This window comes from Mus caroli, chromosome 2 (assembly GCF_900094665.2).
Source record: "Mus caroli chromosome 2, CAROLI_EIJ_v1.1, whole genome shotgun sequence".
In the NCBI taxonomy this organism is placed as follows: Eukaryota; Metazoa; Chordata; class Mammalia; order Rodentia; family Muridae; genus Mus; species Mus caroli.
This window is the reverse complement of record NC_034571.1, coordinates 85,530,710-85,547,900: the sequence shown is the minus strand read 5'-3', so window position 1 is coordinate 85,547,900 and position 17,191 is coordinate 85,530,710. Positions and strand designations below refer to the sequence as shown.

At 41.7% G+C, this 17,191-nt stretch overlaps 1 protein-coding gene across 1 annotated transcript in view; it reads left to right on the top strand.

Moving 5' to 3' along the window:
* C2H11orf49 (chromosome 2 C11orf49 homolog) overlaps positions 1 to 17,191 on the top strand; it is a 165,101-nt gene that overhangs the window by 13,559 nt on the left and 134,351 nt on the right. The window contains exon 2 of the mRNA XM_021156886.1: positions 9,741 to 9,843. Within this exon, the coding sequence (XP_021012545.1) occupies positions 9,741 to 9,843 (103 nt within the window). The remainder of the gene's footprint in view (positions 1 to 9,740; positions 9,844 to 17,191) is intronic.

Sequence of the window (17,191 nt, the reverse complement as noted above, 5' to 3'; positions counted from 1 at the left end):
TATGTAGTGTATGTAGTGTGTGTGTATATGTATGTGTGTGTATATGTAGTATATGTGTGTATGTAGTGTATGTAGTGTGTGTGTATATGTATGTGTGTGTATATGTAGTATATGTGTGTATGTAGTGTATGTGTGTGTATATAGTGTATGTGTGCGTGTGTATATGTATGTGAACAATAGTTCTCGTAGCTCACTGTGCTGGAGCTCATTGTGCTGTCCAGGCTGGCCTCACACTCTCAGTGATTTTCCTACCTTAGCCTCCGGAGTACTAGAATTATGGGCATAAGCCATTGTGCCCAGCTCTGAAGCCTGTCACTCTTAAAAATGGATAATAAATTATCCAGATGATAAGAACAGAGAGCAAGGGCCATGCCAGTGGTTCTGCAGTGGCATGTATGGGCTGGGAGTTTAGCTTGGCTCTGTGGTGCTTTCTTACCATAGAACAGGCTCTGGTCCATTCTGCCTCTCCTGGGGAGGGGGGGGGGAAGGTTAATTGTGTGTAAAAAAAAAGTATGAAATGTCAGGGAATTTGCCACCAACCATATGGTTTTGAGCCTTGGCTTGCCATGGGACAGATTATATACATGTATATATATGTATGTGTGTGTGTGTGTATATATATATATACACACACACATACATATATATTTACACACATATACATACACAGAACCTTCTCAAGCCTGCATTTCCTCAGTATCAAGTAGGATATCTGCCTGAATTTGTGGTGTTAAGGATGAAATAAGGTGAGGTTGGTTAAGCACACAGTGCATGGCTTTGGCACACAGTAGCTACCCTCCCTGCTTCAAGCTCTTTTTTCTGGTCCTGACTGTATACTTTACTTTGAAGGACTGAGCCTCACAAATCCTTCTGAGAACTCCTTAGTGATGTGCACACTCCAGAAGACCGCATCTTCTCAAGTGGCTTGTTAGAGGCTCTTTCCCATGCAGATTTGCAAGCCGAGTGTGTAAAAATCACACGCTGCACTTGTTGCCTGGCAGCACGTGTCCCTGAGTGGTGGTACATGGCTTGCATTGTGATGTTATCAGGGCTGGAGCCCACTGGTTGGACATGGACTGCCACTTGGGCTAGGGACTCCATTCCTCAGCAGAATACAGCCAGCTAGGGTTAACAGAAAATGACAAACCAGGCATAGGCAAGGGAGGCGCCAGCAGAGCTGCGGGATGTCCTTTGATTTGCTTCTGTTATTTGCATGTCTTTCTTGTGATGTCTGTGAAATGTTCAGAATGACAAAGTTTTTAAAAGACCTGCTGACTCCGCCTGGAAAACGTGAAAAACCTCCCGTTTAGAGACCTATTATGTCCAGCTAGCCTGCATTTTCTATATCGTTTTCTTCATTTTTTATTAATGCAAACATTTGCATGAAGACAGAACCCTTGTTTCTTAAAGAGTTCATCTGCTCCTGCTGCTCACTGGCCCTGCCATGCAAGAGCACAACAGAACCTTTGTTACGCTCTCAGCAAAGCTGTTTATGAACGGTGGCTTACTGAAGACTGCTTCCTGTGCTGTGGACTTCCATTCTCTTAAAAGAAAATCGTTTTTAGGAGTGAAAAGAATTTGGACTTTCTTTTATTTAAGCTCTGGATGTCCAAATGACAAGTAGTCTCCAGATTTGTGAGGAACTGGTAATTGCATCGAATGCAGTTTTTCACTTCACCTTGAACATAATGAGGCTCTTAGTAACAACAGAAGGAACACGTGCTTTCTCACTGGAATAGAGAGAAGGGCACTAAAAAGGCAATGTGAAGAGTGGCTGAGAAGAGGACAAAAGTAGCTTCCTGCAAGAACCCTAAGACTGTAGCAGTGTTTTGGTCTGCTGTTTCCCACCTGGGAAGTACAGGCCTGCAGCTGGTGCACTGAATAAAGACTAGCACCACAGTTTATACGTAGTGGGTGCAGTTTACATAGTCAGTCAGTAAACATTCGAATGACTATTGTGTGGAGCATGCTGAGTGATTCTGAGTGTTAAATGGGATAAAAGAGAAATGAGTCATGCTATCTGTCCATCCTTAAAAGCAAGAGGTCTAATGAAAGGTGCTGCATATGGGTACCAGGAATAAGGCAGGAGAAGGTGCCAGGGTCTATCTAGAATAGGTGTTAGAGGGTTCAGAAAATTAGAAGATTGTTTCTAGTTAGAGCAGAGCTAGGGAGCACTTCCTGAGGACGATAGATCGTATTTGAACTTGGCCTGGTGGGTCAAAGATTATTGGTTTGGTAAAATAGATGCAAAGTATGTTTTCATAGGGTATTTTAGAATTGCTTTATACCATTACTGTAGATCAATGCTAAATGTTAGCATGAGTCTCGTGAGTAAACTGGGACCTCCCTGTCTAGCCTGCACTGTTCACTCACTCCTCCCGTGCAGTCCCTGTGCACTTTGGCCTGGGCCTCTGGGGCATCTATAAATATCTACAATGGCCTCCTTTGCTTTTGTAACAGAAATAGAAATGACCAGGATTACCAAGCGTTATTATAGCCATAGCCATGAGCAGGCTGTGGACAGCTTTTAGTGGGGATTTGACAGGTGAGCCTGCCATTTGAAAAACAATCTCCATCTTAAGACAGTGACATTCTCTTCACAAGGCAAAAGGGCAGGAATCCTAAGACCATGAGTGTTTAGCTGACTTAGCTGAGACCTTGTCTGTATGCCATGGTGGAGAGTGGGAAGCTCTTACTGTTTTATAAGTGCCAGCTATTTTTGAAAGCACTTTAAAATAAAATACCAGGTAAATTATAAAGGATTACATTAGTATCTTATTGACATTACAACTAACTTGAATTAAATCTCACACTGTGCAAGTAAAAGCTTTGTGAATTGAATCCTGATGTGTATGTAAATTGCACCCCACGAACCACAACCTGAGGAAACTGTCGCACAGCTGACTTTTACCTTGTGGCTTTACTGCTCTCCGCCTGGTCTAACACTGTAAGTGGCATGTGACCAACCCCAGGACTGCCAATTTACGGGCTGTGTTTGGGTTTGAAACTAAGACCTATTGTGCTTTCTGAAAAATAGATTTCTGCAGGTGACTTGATTACTATTGTTTCTTTGATAACTACCTTTACAAAGCTTTTGTCATGATAGTTATAACTCGCTTCTTCATGGGAAATGCAAATGCCAGATTAGAGTCTTCTGTTCAGGAAGTACATTCTGTTATGATCAGCTAGCTGAACAGTCCAAGTGCCGAGTTGCTAGGGAGGCCTTTAAAGAGAGTTCTGGATCTTGGGATTGCTGCACTCCAACCTACTAATTCTGTATTATGAGATTTAGTCTGGAGATGCTTTGGCTTTGGAATTTAAAAACTTAGGCCTTAATTGGCATCCCCAAAATATATCACCAATTTTAGGGAAGGGGAAGAGAGGGGAGGATTAATGGCTGACCAGAGACTGTTTGAATGTTGGGATTCTCAGCTCTGCACATGTATTAAGTGGTACAATGCCTCTTTGGGCTGAGTGAAATAGACTTGAGTTCTTTATCCTCTGTTTTAGTCATCTCTTGTTTTTTGTTGTCAGAGATAACAATAGCTTCTGTGCTGTGTTTGTGCTTTGTCTGCTTCTAGTGTGTCTTTGGGTAAATGAGTGTGACTAGCTATGTAGCTGCATTCTGGTGGTTTAGCTATACAGAAGTGAAGTTTTGTTTGTTTTAGCTTATAAAGTTATAATTAACTTATAGAATTTCTCTGTGTCACCCTGGCTATCCTGGAACATATGTTGTAGGCTGGCCTGAAACTCAGAGATTCTCCTGCCTCTGCTTCCCAAGTGCTGGGGTTAAAGGCATATGCTACCAGGGCAGGCAATTAACTATTAATGTAAAAGATTGCTCTTTGCTGGAAGGGAAATATGCACCTTTGGAAAACACCAAAGAGTACGGTGATTTTATATTGTTTTATGAAAGTCAACCAGACATGTAGTGAAATAACAATGTGTGTTCATTTTTTGTCATTTAGATAAAAACAAAGCAAAACCAGAATGTGTATTTCTAATTATTTAGAAAATATTTTATTAATGCTGGGCAGTGATGACGCATGCCTTTACTCCCAGCACGTGGGAGGCAGAGTCAGGCGGCTCTCTGAGGCCAGACTGGTCTACACAGTGAGTTCCAGGACAGGAAAGGCTACACAGAGAAACCCTGCTTTGAAAAAACAAAATAAACAGACAAGAAGATTTTAAAATTTATTTTTATCTATCTATCTATCTATCTATCTATCTATCTATCTATCTATCTATCATCTATCGTGTCTATGGGGCAGAGGTGTGAACATGCCACATGGTACATGTGTAGAGTTCAGATGACAACTTCTGGAAGTTGTCATACTCATTACCCAAAGGCACACCAGAAAGAAGTCCATTCTTCCTTCTACCATGTGGGTCTTGGGGACTGCACTCAGAAGGTCAGGCTTGGTGGCAGCACCCTGCCTGAGCCATCCTGCTGGCCTGAGTCTATTCCTGCAAGTGCTGTTCTTAGGGTGAGGAGTGCAGCTCAGTAGGAATGCTTGTCTCCCATGTCCAAAGCCCTGGCTGCCAAAACTGCCTGGTGCTGTACACGTTCAGGCTGACGTGGAGGGAGGAGGATCAGAAGTTCAAGGTCATCCTACAGAGCGAGTTCAAGGCCTGCCTGGACTATATGAGTCCCTGCCTCAAGAAGAAAAGAAAAGTTGAAAAAGGAATGAAGGAAGTCTGCCTCTTAAACTGACTAGAGTTGCTATTCCTTGGCTAGTATGTAGCTTTTCTGTCACCTGAGCCCCTAAGCAAAGTTAAGAGTGTGATTCCGAAGCCAAGTGGTGTTTGTTAGAGGTTAGAGGCCTGCGATAGCTCAGCGTCTAATCACCCTCAGAAGCTTCTTTTCTCATGTCAGCAGTGACGAGCTAGCGACACGATACGGTGAGAAGCTTTGGGCTCTTTCTCATTTCTTTCTCCTCCTCCCTTCTTAGTTTGTTGAGACAGAGTTGCTGTGTAGCCCTGGTTGGTCTTGAATTTGTACCAGTCCTCTTGCCTCTGCCTCCTGCGTGCTGGAATTACAGGAGTAAACTAACTCCTCTCTGCTTTTCAGAAGTGTGGAGGTTGTTTGTATGGAAGAACTTCAGCTTTGGAGTCAAATCCAAGTGTGAATCCTAGCTCTGCCCACCCGGCAAACAGGCCTCAGCTGGCTCCCTGACCTCTCTTTGCTGCAAAGGAAACTATTGCCTACTTCACTGAGCTGTGTGGGAATCAAATGTGCTCCTTTTTCTCATTTCCTCACCCCCTTTGGTCAAGGGCAATTGGTTAAGTGTGGGCTAAGATCAAAGATGTTCCTATAGATGATGAAATAGCAGAACACACTGTTTCCTAGGACCAAGATAATACCAAGAAAGATGGGAGATACAGATAATAAATGTAGAAATCTGGTAATTTGCTAATCCACGTAGCTATTTGTTTGTATTTCACAGGATCATATATTGTATGATGTGAGTAATGTATAAAACACACTAAACTTAAGACTTATAAGCGGTTTAGCAGACAGGCTGGTGGCTGAGTGGACTTACTTTCCTCATCCTTAGCAACAGTTTGAGTCTAGTTCAGCAGACATTTATCTGTGCTAGCCAGCATGTGAGCCTTGAGAAGCAAAGAACAAAGGGTGCTTCAGATCAGGGCTGGTGTGAAAGGGAAGTCGGGGTCAAGATTCGTACTGTACCCTCGCCTTTTCTTACAGCACTACTTCCTAATATTCATTGATAGCACTCGTAGTAGCTCATTAATGTATTCCTGGTAAGACTTGTTTACTCAACTGCTTTAAATGATAATTTAAAAAGGAAAATGGTGTAACTGATGTAGGTGGAAATTTTAGACCCCTCAAGCAAGAATTTCCAAATGGGCTCCCTTATCATTTAATTGTGAAATTAACAGCTAGTACTTTGATGGTATTTATGTTTGGGAAGAGGGTAAAAGGAACCCATTTTGGACTTTCCCATGTAAATTAGGGCTTTCTGAGTAATTAGCAGCTAATAAGTGAATGCTTCCCACAACTTTAAAAGCTGCAGCTAAAATGGGTATATGATTATGTAAAGTATTATAGATACAAAAATCTTTTTTGGTGTTTGTTTTTTGAGACAATGTCTCTCTACATAGTCCTGGCTGTCCTGGAACTCACAATGTAGATCAGGCTGGCCTCGGACTCACAGAGATCCACATGCTTCTTTCAAGTTGCTGGGATTAAAGGCCTGTGCTACCATGCCCAGTTGGTAGATATAAAATCTTATGTAGCCCCTAAATCTTTGAAGAGATTTTTCTTGAATGGATAAGCAGAAGTTTATATAAGTGTTCAGAAAGCTAATGTTTATCACATGCTATGTAGCAGATGCTATACCGAGATTATTATATTATTGAATCCTTACTGTAATGACAGTAGTAGGTACTGGTTTTGAAGAATTAATTTGCCAGAAAGAGCAGTGAAGTTAGGTCATTTGTACATATAGGTGGCCTGACTCATGTATTCTGCTTTAATCTGTAAAGTCAGTGTGTTGTAACAACGGTATCATCAAGGTGTGTTACTTTTTGCATACTCCAAGTATTTTCTGATGCAGTAGTTTATTATCAGATACATCTTTAGTCCCAATAATTTTAAAGCAGTAGCCACTGTAGCATAAAGAGGGAAGGTGATCAGCGTAGTCTAAGTTAACAGACCCAAGACAGTTCTGGCCCAGTTTCCATTACTCCTTTGGTTCGTGTAAGGATCAGGCAATGTTTACTTACACTTTGATTTACTTGGGTTTTCATTTTAGCCTGACGAAGGTCTAAGTGCCTATCTCAGACAATGCTACCTGATCATGACATGTGCAGTTAGGCATTTGTTAATGGGGATTTCAGGACAGTAAAGCAGTATTGGTACAGGTTGGAAGACTTAATCCTGATCATGTTGTGGAAGTCACAGCAAAGCAGAAGAGGAAAAGCCAGTCTGAAATGTGTTTCCTTCTCCAAAAAGGCAGCTCAGGTGCCCAGCTATCTCTCCCCTCCGGGGGTGCAGGTGCGCTGTTTGAATTCTTTAATCACTCACATAAATTAAAGCTTATTCCTTTGCATTTACAAAGAAGTACAAAGGAGCACTCTCCAGGCAAGAAGAGCCTTGGACTTACTGAGTCTCATTGAAGTTTGATCAACTGTAAGGATTTTCCGGGGTTGGTGGTACACTTAACCACAGAGAGAACACCAGACTGATAAGAGTGCAGGTGAGGACCAGGCAGAGCAATTAGGGAGAGCTTCACCCTTGCTCTATGGCTGGGCGGAATTCCCACACAGCAGAGCTTCTCACTTTTGTCTCTGTGGCTTTTTATTTAACTCCTACCCTTCACCCAGATTAAAGAAAGAACCAGCACTTTCTAGTTCCACTTCGTGACCTGCGAAGGGGTGGGGTGAATACCTTGTAGTAGAGCGCTCAGAAATCCATAGACAAGTCCTGACTTCACATAGGTGCCAATTGGTATGCAGGCAGGGACAGGACAGAGAGGTGCTCACACACGTGACACCCATGTGTGTACATGTATGCCCACAGTTCACATAGACAAGATTGGACCACACCCCTCAGGTGATTTTGCTACACTCAAGCCTTATGTTCTATGTAAAATAAATGTGACTTTTACTTCTGTGGCTGACTGTGATGTGTTAGTGATGAGGCATTTTGAGACAAGCATGGATGTTTGAACAAGATAAACCTTGATTTTTTTGAAAACTCAGGTTCTCTTACTACTAGCTATGTAATCTTAAGTGAGTTGCTTTAATTTGTCAAGTCTCAGCTATCCTAACTGTAAAGTAGAAGTCCACAAATACCTACCATAAAATTGTTGCTAATATTAAGTAAAATAATGCATTAGAATAATCAGTACATTGTCTGGCATATTGTTCAAAGAGTTGAATAGGCGCTCAAAAATGGTAGGTGTTATTTGTAATATAGGAGACATAAGTGTCTGACTGGAAGATATTTATCTGGTATTATTAACGTGGTATGATCCCGCTCTCTTCCAGTCTATTTTTTTTCCCCATTCCCCTAGCCCTCAAGTTGAGAATACTTTGATTTTAACTACTATGAAAACATTCCCCTGACTTTTAGTCCCTGGAGCTAGGGAGGGGAAGCGCCAGGATTTGCTTCTAAGTAGAGGCTCTTTCCTTTTTGCTATCAAAGGGTGGGGGAGGATACTGGATTCTTGTATTAGCCTTAGGTGCAGGTAAGTCATCAAAACCCACAGAGCCCGAGGAAGGAAGAGTTTTGTAAGATCAGTGTTAAGTGGGTTGAAGAAAGGGAGGGAACACAGCAGCCGTAGAAATATTAATCTGACTGTATTTTTCTTCTCAGTTTAATATATTTGATTATGATGATTAATATTTTGAAAACAGAGCTAGAATTTGACATAGATTATTTCACAGCTTTATTCTCAAGACCGCCTTACAAACATCTTTACTTCTTTTTTCTGTTTGTCTTTACTATAGAACTAAATTACACAGCTTTGTACACTTGATAAAGCCTAAATCAACTATATATTAAGTAACTATTCAAAATTAAGCTACAAAAGACAGTCACTCAAATGCAGGTCCTTCTAACATTAATGTACTTTTACACTAGGCTCAAGAGGCACATGTCTTTAATCCCAATACTCAGAAGACAGAGGTAGGCAGATCTCTATGAGTTTTAGGCCGGCCTAGTCTACATAGTGATTCCAGACTAGCCTCTTGTTTCAAAAAGCCAAATAAACAACAAATCTATCTATCTATCTATATATCTATATCTAAGACCATGTTTTTTTTAAAAATTAAATTATTAACATATGTTAATTGTACAAATTAATGGCTTTACTGTGACTTTTTTATATATGTATACATAATGCATTGATCATATTCATACTCTGTTCTTCTACCCTCTGTGTGCCACTCCCTTTTGACCCTCTTCCCAGTCCCTAATAGACTCTTTGATACTTTGTTTTTCTGAGTTGAGCTTATTTTTTTTAAGATTTATTTATTTATTATATATCAGTACACTGTAGTTGTCTTCAGCCACACCAGAAGACGGCATCAGATCTCATTACAGATGGTTGTGAGCCACCATGTGGTTGCTGGGAATTGAACTCGGGACCTCTGGAAGAGCAGTCCGTGCTCTTAACTGCTGAGTCATCTCTCCAGCCCCCCAAGTTGAGCTTATTTTGACAAGCCTCTGATTAATTCACAAATTTCACAGTCAACAACAAATGCAGGTTGTGTGTACACCTAATGATCAGTATATCTGATAAGTTCTTGTTGTTTCCCATGGTTAGTGACGTACACCTGTAACAGCACTGACATTTCCATGGTCCCTAACCTTTTCCAGTGATGTTTTAAAATTAAATCTGAATTTTCCTTAAAATCGAATCATCTGTTTCCTGAAATACGTTTTGACCATCCACAGATGGGAAAGGACAGAATATGTAGAGGAAGCAGCTTGCAAGAAAGAGTGGAGCTGAAGCTCTTATTACTGAAAACAAGAATGGAAGGCGAGGCTGACCACTAGTCAGGTCTCAGTAGGTCTATTCTGCATTCATTTCTTTCGCCTGTTAGGACCATCGCTCAGTTATGGCCAACAAACTTTGTCTCTCTGTTCTAGTCCACTCCCCCAGGGCAGAAATAACACCTTGATTTACATGGCCTCGAATTGGGATTGAGAGAACTTTTTGTTTTTTTAATCTCTTCCATTTTCTTTCTTTCTTTCTTTCTATTTGCAGCTCAGAGACATGTCCTCACGTACATGGAGGATGCAGTGTGCCAGCTGCTGGAGAACAGGGAGGATATTAGCCAGTATGGCATTTCCCGGTTCTTCACTGACTAGTGAGTACATGAATGCTTTGCTAATTGGGCAGGCACAAAGGAGGTACTTGGAAGCAGGAAGAATACAGGAATGTGGTGGTTTGAATAGGTTTGGCCCCCATAGATTCATGTGTTTGAATTCTTGGTCCACAGAGAGTGGCACTACTTGGGGGTATGGCCTTATAGAGGAGGTGTAGCCTTGTTGGAGGAAGTATGCATTGTGGGGATGGGCTTTAAGGTCTCCTATGCAGAAGCTCTGCCAGTGTGCAATCCAATCTCTGCTTGGCTGTCTTCTGATAAAGATGTAGAACTCTCAGCTCCTCCAGCAGCATGTCTGCCTGCACACTCAATGTCTTGCTTCCCACCGTGATGATATGGACTAAATCTCTGAAACTGTAAGCTAGCCCTAATTAAATGTTAGTCTTTATAAGACTTGCTTTGGTTCATGGTTTCTACACAGCAATAAAACAAAGTTGGTACCAGGAATGGAGTATTTCTGTGATAAGCCCGACAATGCCTTTGTTTGGAGGAATGTGGATTTTGGGACTTTGAATTAGGAAAGTAGTGGAATGTTTTAAGTGGAGCTTAATAGGTGACACTAATAAAAGCATGGAAGACAGTGGTGCTGAGGGTGATTTAAACTGTGGGAGCCTGGCTCAGGGGGTTTCAGAGGAGAAGAATTTTAGTATGGTGCCTAGAGACCTTTCTTGTGACATTTTGGTGAAGAATGTGTCTGCTTTTGCCCCTGTCTGAAGAGTCTGCCTGAGGCTAAAGTGAAGAGAGTTATACTACTTGTATTGACAAATCTTAAAACAGCCTAGCATAGACTCTGTCCTGTGGTTCACTCTTATGAAGAGCATTTTGATCAAATGTATCAAGCTGAGAAAGGAAAATACAAAATGTATGGTTCAAGGGTTAAAGGGTTACCAAGAAGTGGAATGGAACCAATCCTGTGCTCAAGATGATAAACAGATTAAGGATATTAATTGGAATTAAGGGAATGGTGACCTAAGAGTAAGATCCCACCCAGCTAAGCTTCTGTTTTGTGAAAAATATGTTCCCCAATGGACATTGCCACCTATTCTAAATAAACAATGTGTTTACATGTTAGGCATTATTATACCCTGGTTATTTTCTTTTTCTTTAAATATTATTTATTTATTTTTCTTTATATGAGTATACTGTAGCTATTTTCAGACACACACCAGTATATCAGATTCCATTACAGATGGTTGTGAGCCCCTATGTGGTTGCTGATAATTGAACTCAGGACCTCTGGAAGAGCAGTCAGAATTCTTAACTGCTGAGCTATCTCTCCAGCCCTGACATGGTTATTTTCATTTGAACATAAGGAGATATGATTGTGTGTCAAGTTGACAAGGTGTATTGACTGGATTTGTATGTCAACTTGACACAAGCTGGAGTTATCATAGAGAAAGGAGCCTCAGTTGAGGAAATGGCTCCATGAGATCCAGCTGTAGGGCATTTTCTCAATTAGTGATCAATGAGAGAGGGCTAAACCCATTGTGGGTGGTACCATCCCTAGACTGGTAGTCATGAGTTCTATAAGAAAGCAGTGACTTGAGGTGCCAGAGTGGATTGGTTCTCCAGGAGAAACCTCCTGCTGCTTCTTAGAGGAGAAGGGAAAGGGCCATGTGAGGGGAGACTGGGAGGAGGGAGTGGCTGTGATTGGGATGTAAAGTAAAAAAATGAATAAATTAATAGAGTTAAAAATAAGAAGAAGGAGGAGGAGGAGGAGGGGGAGGAGGAAGAGGAGAAAGAGGAGGAGGGAGAGGAGGAAGAGGAGGAGGAGGAGGAAGAGGAGGAGGAGGAGGAGGAGGAGACAGGCTGAGCAAGCCAAGGAAGCAAGCCAGTAAGCAGCACCCTCCTGTAGGCAGCAGCTTGTCTACAGGTTCCTGCCCTGCTTGGGATCCTGTCCTGACTTCCTCCAATGATGGATTGTGATCTGGAAGTGTAAGACAAATACTTGCTTTTTGGTCATGGCATTTCATCGTAGCAATAAAAGCCTGACTAAGACAATAGACAATAGATTAGGCCAGTGGTGATGGTGTAGTAGTGACAGATCTTGGTTGAGAGCTGTTCAACATGTGTAGGAGCAGGAACGTGCCTTTGGTGCAGCTCCTTTGTGTGCCTCATGAGTGGTCAAGAATAGTCATTTTTTTGATCCATTAGGTGCATTTCTTTAGTTTCCTTGTGACTTTTGTTTGTTGGTTTTCCCTCTGAAGGTTAATAATCTGTTTTAGGTGTATGAGTGTTTTGTCTACATGACTATCTGTGCACATGTGCCGTGCCTGGTGCACATGGAGACTAGAAAGTGTCAAACTTCGTAGAACTGGAATTACAGATGGTTGTGAGTCACCATGTGATGCTAGGAATTGACCCAGGGTCCTCTGCAGTGGTGGCGGGTGTTCTTAATCCCAGAGCCTGCTCGCTCACTGGCCCCATCCCACTTAGGATTTAACTCCCGCTGTATTCACAGCACTCACTCTGTTTTCCTTTATTTGGTGATGGTGTTCGTGGCTACTTTTCCTCTCGGACTTGATTTGGATGCTGTGCCTGTGCACTTTTCTTTTTACAGGGTGTTGCACTAATTGCTTAATGCCTGTATATTCTTGAAAGGTCCTATTTCATTGTAAAGGACACACTGAGTGTTTGAAAGGGAACATGATTACCATTGTGAGAATATCACCATACAGCTTTTAAGCTAATCGGTTTAAAACACTTTAATATTCATGAAAGGTTATGCTAGAGAAACACAGGCAGGGTTAATTTTATTGGTTATTTTATATTTATTAGTATTATTACTAATATGCCCTTTTTCTTGTGTTTTTGGGACAGTCTAAGAAAGGGGGAGTTAACCTTTGACAGCTTCCATCTTCCTCAAATATAAAGGTGGTTTTTTTTTGTTTTGTTTTGTTTTGTTTTTCTACTCTCAGGTCTCCAGAGGCTCTTTGGACATCAAACAGCTGTTCTAATGGCCTAAACAATGTGGGTTGTTATTAAAGTAATATTTGACCCTCCCTAGCTTTTTTGTTGTTAGAGTTTCCAGAAATAAAATTGATGAAATATAGATTTCCTTTTTTCTTCTCCTTTCTTTTCTCTCTCTCTCTCTCTTTCTCTCTTTCCCTTTCTCTCTCTCTCCCCGCCCCCTCTCTCTTTGTATGGTACTGTGGATAGAACCTGGTGTCTTGGTTATGTTAAACAAGCATTCTATCGTTGAACCACTTTCCCAGCCTTAAAATCCAGATGTTTTTATGCACTGGGATTTTAAGTTTCCAAGGGATAAACAAGTTTCTTGGGGAGAGAGCTAGTCTCCTCACACAGTCTTCTATAGGATGCTGAAGTAGAGACAGGGCACTTACTTGTTCTCATGGTGTGGGCTGAATCGACCAAGGTGGGCAGTGGATAAAGCCTGAGATTGCATAGCCATGTTTGCCCTTACCGACCTGACAAGGTTCGAGTTTCTAGGCCATTTAATCTGTACCAGCTCTTTGGCAGCTCTTTGCCAAGTGAAATACGAGTCACCTGGGCAATGTTCTTCCTGGGCTTCTTTCATTCATCGCCACCCCCATTTCCTTTATATCTTTCCACTGTTCAGTAGGAGTCTTGTGAATAGGCATCATTTCTTTTCATCTTTGTTTTTCCAGCATTGGTGTGGTGTGCACTAGCTTGTAAAGATGTTGGCAAGAGTGTTAGTAGACATGTCTTGAATTGGTAACAATCTACATTTTATGCTCTGGCATACTTGTCTACTGCTCTTATTCTTCATCCTCTTACACTGTTTCCTCTCCAACACCCACCTACTGTTGATTTCAGGGAGTAAAGCTCTATAGTCTCTTCAAAAATTGCATCTTTGGTATTTCAAAATCAGACTTCACTCACCTATGTAAATGACACTGAACTCTAGAGAGCCAGTATGCTGTTGGCTCTTGGTAGGTTTTGAGGCTTTATTTATTTATTTATTTATTTAATGTATGTGAGTACACTGTAGCTATACAGATGGTTGTGAGCCTTCATGTAGTTGTTGGAAATTGAATTTTTTGGACCTCTGCTTGCTACGGTTGCCCCGCTCACTCCGGTCAACTCTGCTCGTCGCTCAGTCCCTGCTTGCTTGGGCCCAAAGATTTATTTATTATTATACGTAAGTAGCTGACTTCAGATGCACCAGAAGAGGGCATCAGATCTCATTACGGGTTGTTGTAAGCCACCATGTGGTTGCTGGGATTTGAACTCAGGACCTTTGGAAGAGCAGTCAGTGCTCTTACCTGCTGAGCCATTTCGCCAGCCCTTGTTTGTTTTTAATTAATCTACTAATACACTGTTTTAAAAGAACTCAAGATTTTTTTTCATAATATTGATGGAAACCTAGTTGCCAATCAAGCTGTTTCTTTTTCTCAGAAAACTAAAATTTATATGAGGTATGTGAACAGCACATACACAACACTTGTACAACTCTGGCTCAAGGTAAGTTATTTTGATATGTGAAAAGTAACTCAGCATTAAAGCAGTGAAGATATTTAAAAAAAAACCCAAAAAGCTCTATACCCAAATGGGAAGTAGTAGCGGTGATATTTGGAGGACCCCCAAATGATGGGAGCTGGGGTTTGTGAATGTGATTTATCTAGTGCCAATGCATGTTCAGGGTCAGGTTCATAGTGATTCGTAAGAAAAGAGCCCCACTGTATGGAGAAGCTGTTCTCTTCTGGCTAACCTGAACAGACTTCTGAACACCAGGCTGAAATCGCTTCCCAGTCCAGATGAGTTAAGCAAAGCTTAATGTACTTAGCACTAATAATGAGGACAACAGTATGCAGTTTTTAAACTTGACTGTGCCTCCTCTGCTGCGGTTCTTTGAAGTAGGCATCATTATTACTCCTATTTTATTGATGGAGGCTCCTCACTTTTAACGTCAAAGAGCTTCAAGTTCAAAAGCTACTTGTTGTCAGAGTTAAGAAATGAAGCGTCACCTGCAGTGTCACAAAGTCTGCTGCTCTCTCCGGTCTTTAGTCAGCATTCCTGCTTAATGTTACAGGAAGCCTTTACATTAAAAAAATGTTTAAGTCTCCTATTGTTTGGACAACTCTTAAATTCTCCCTGAGAGCTATATCATCCAAGCTTATCATGTAGCCGAGTCTGGGAGCTGATGGCCTTTGGGCAGATCAATGAGAGCTGTCTTTAAATAACAGTAAGCATGGCTTTGTAAAAAGCTCATAATCATGGATACCTCCATCCTGTCGAGCCCAGGCCTCTCCTTACATTGAGTGTTGGGCGTTTCTCAGAGGCCTTTCTGCTGATTGGACCTCTCACCTGTAATGTCTCTTTGATTGTTTATGTTTGCAAACTAGTCACTAAGTGAAAGGCCTCAAGTGAGGGGTACAAGGAAGACACTGGGATAGATTGTTGGGGACATGGGGTTCCTTAAAAGAGTTAACTCCATGGACACACAGACAGACAACAGCATAGCAGGGGTTCTGAGGAGAGGCGGTCAGGGCCCTCATGGCAGAAGTGTTCTTACACCTTTCTCAAGATGGTGTGGTCTTACAGCATAAGCCTGTAGCCCAGTTCTCTGATACCCAGGCAGGAAGCAGGGAATTGATTGGGGAACAGGATGTGTAGCTACCAGTACTCCCTTTGATGAATACTCATTTCCCCAGGTGAGAGATTTTGGCACCTGGAAGTCTGTTAGCTAGGGACTCAGGACGTTGTGTCACAAGGATGCCCTGTTGGTCTCTGTGAATGTGAAGGGCTGCTGAGTGTGTTGTGGCCTGAGCTGCAGCTAGATTCTATCACTTTATTCTTACAGTATACATCCTAGAAAATTTTAATATACTGTAAAACAGTGGCTGGCCAGCACCGTGTCTGTGTCTCCAAGACTGAGCACTAGAGAACTTGAAAGCAAGAAGTTAGCCCCAGAGGATCTACCTCTGTGCTGTGTGTAATGTCTACCTTTAAATGTTGTCTTCAAAACAGGGAGGTGAAGGGAATTCATATTTGAGGGGCTTCTATAAGAATGGACCAGGTCTGGGGGCTGGTGAGATGGCTCAGCGGGTAAGTACATTGACTATTCTACTAAAGGTCCTGAGTTCAAATCCCAGCAACCACATGGTGGCTCACAACCATCTGTAATGAGAGCTGATGCTCTCTTCTGGTACATTTGAAGTCAGCTACAGTGTACTTATGTATAGTAATAAATAAATAGTAAAAAAAACCAACCAACCAACCAACCAAAAAAACAACAACAAAAAAAAACCCCAGTCTAAAAAAAAAAGAATGGACCAGGTCAGCACTGGGCCAGTGTCTCTGAAGATATGTAACCAAGAAAATGGGATGAAGTTGCCTTGACTTAGAGACCACAGGTTTCTAGCGTGGCCAGGTTCTTGTGGGAAGGGTAATAGGAGAACCGTGGCTTTTTAAGACATTGGAAAATAATGATGAGAGAAAGAAAGAAAAAAGGCTGGAATTTGAGAATGGCTATGAGGATTGGGGACCATTTCTCACAGCTAATTGATAGTTACAGCCCTGTGGCACCAGGGAGCTTGACCTCCACATCCTAATATAGAAAAGAGCAGTGCTGTGGTCTTGGTCCCTGGGCCAGAGGTCTTTTTGTCTTTGTGTTCATTTTCATTTTCGATGCAGTTTACATGCTGACTGCTTTGGTTTCAAGGAGAAGTACATAGACTTCTTCATTGGTAGAAGTTATTATAAAGTCCTTTTTAGATCTATTTTTACTTTAATGTATGAATGCTTTGCCTGCATGTATGTGTGTACTGTGTGTGTTCCCGGTACCTGCAGTAGTCAGAGGAGGACACTGGATCCCCTGGAAGAAGAATTCTAGATGTTTGTGAGCCACCATGTGGGTCCTGGGAAGAGAATCCAGATCCTCTGCAGAAGCAACAAGGGCTCTGCGCTGCGGAGCCGTTTCTCTCTCCAGCCCGATAGAGCTTTAGTTTAAGGATAAAATCATAAACCAGTATTTACTTCAATACCCACTTTATTTAAGTTTTTCCAAAAATAGGGTCTTGGTCTCATGTAGTCCAAACTAGCCTTGAACTCACTATGTAACGAACTGTGACCTTGAACTTTTATTTTAAAAAATGTTTACTTATTTTATTATTTTATGTGCAAGAGTGTTTTGTCAGCATGTATGCCTGTGGCCCACATGCATGCTTGCATGAAAAGAGTATCAGATTCCCCTGGGACTGAAATTATGGGTGGTAGCGAGCCATCATGAGGGTACTAGGAATTGAACTTAGGTTCTCTGCAAGAACTACAAGTACTCTTAACCACCAAGCTCAACCTTGAACTTCTGATTCTCCTTCCTCCACCTGAGTTCTGGGATCACAGGCAT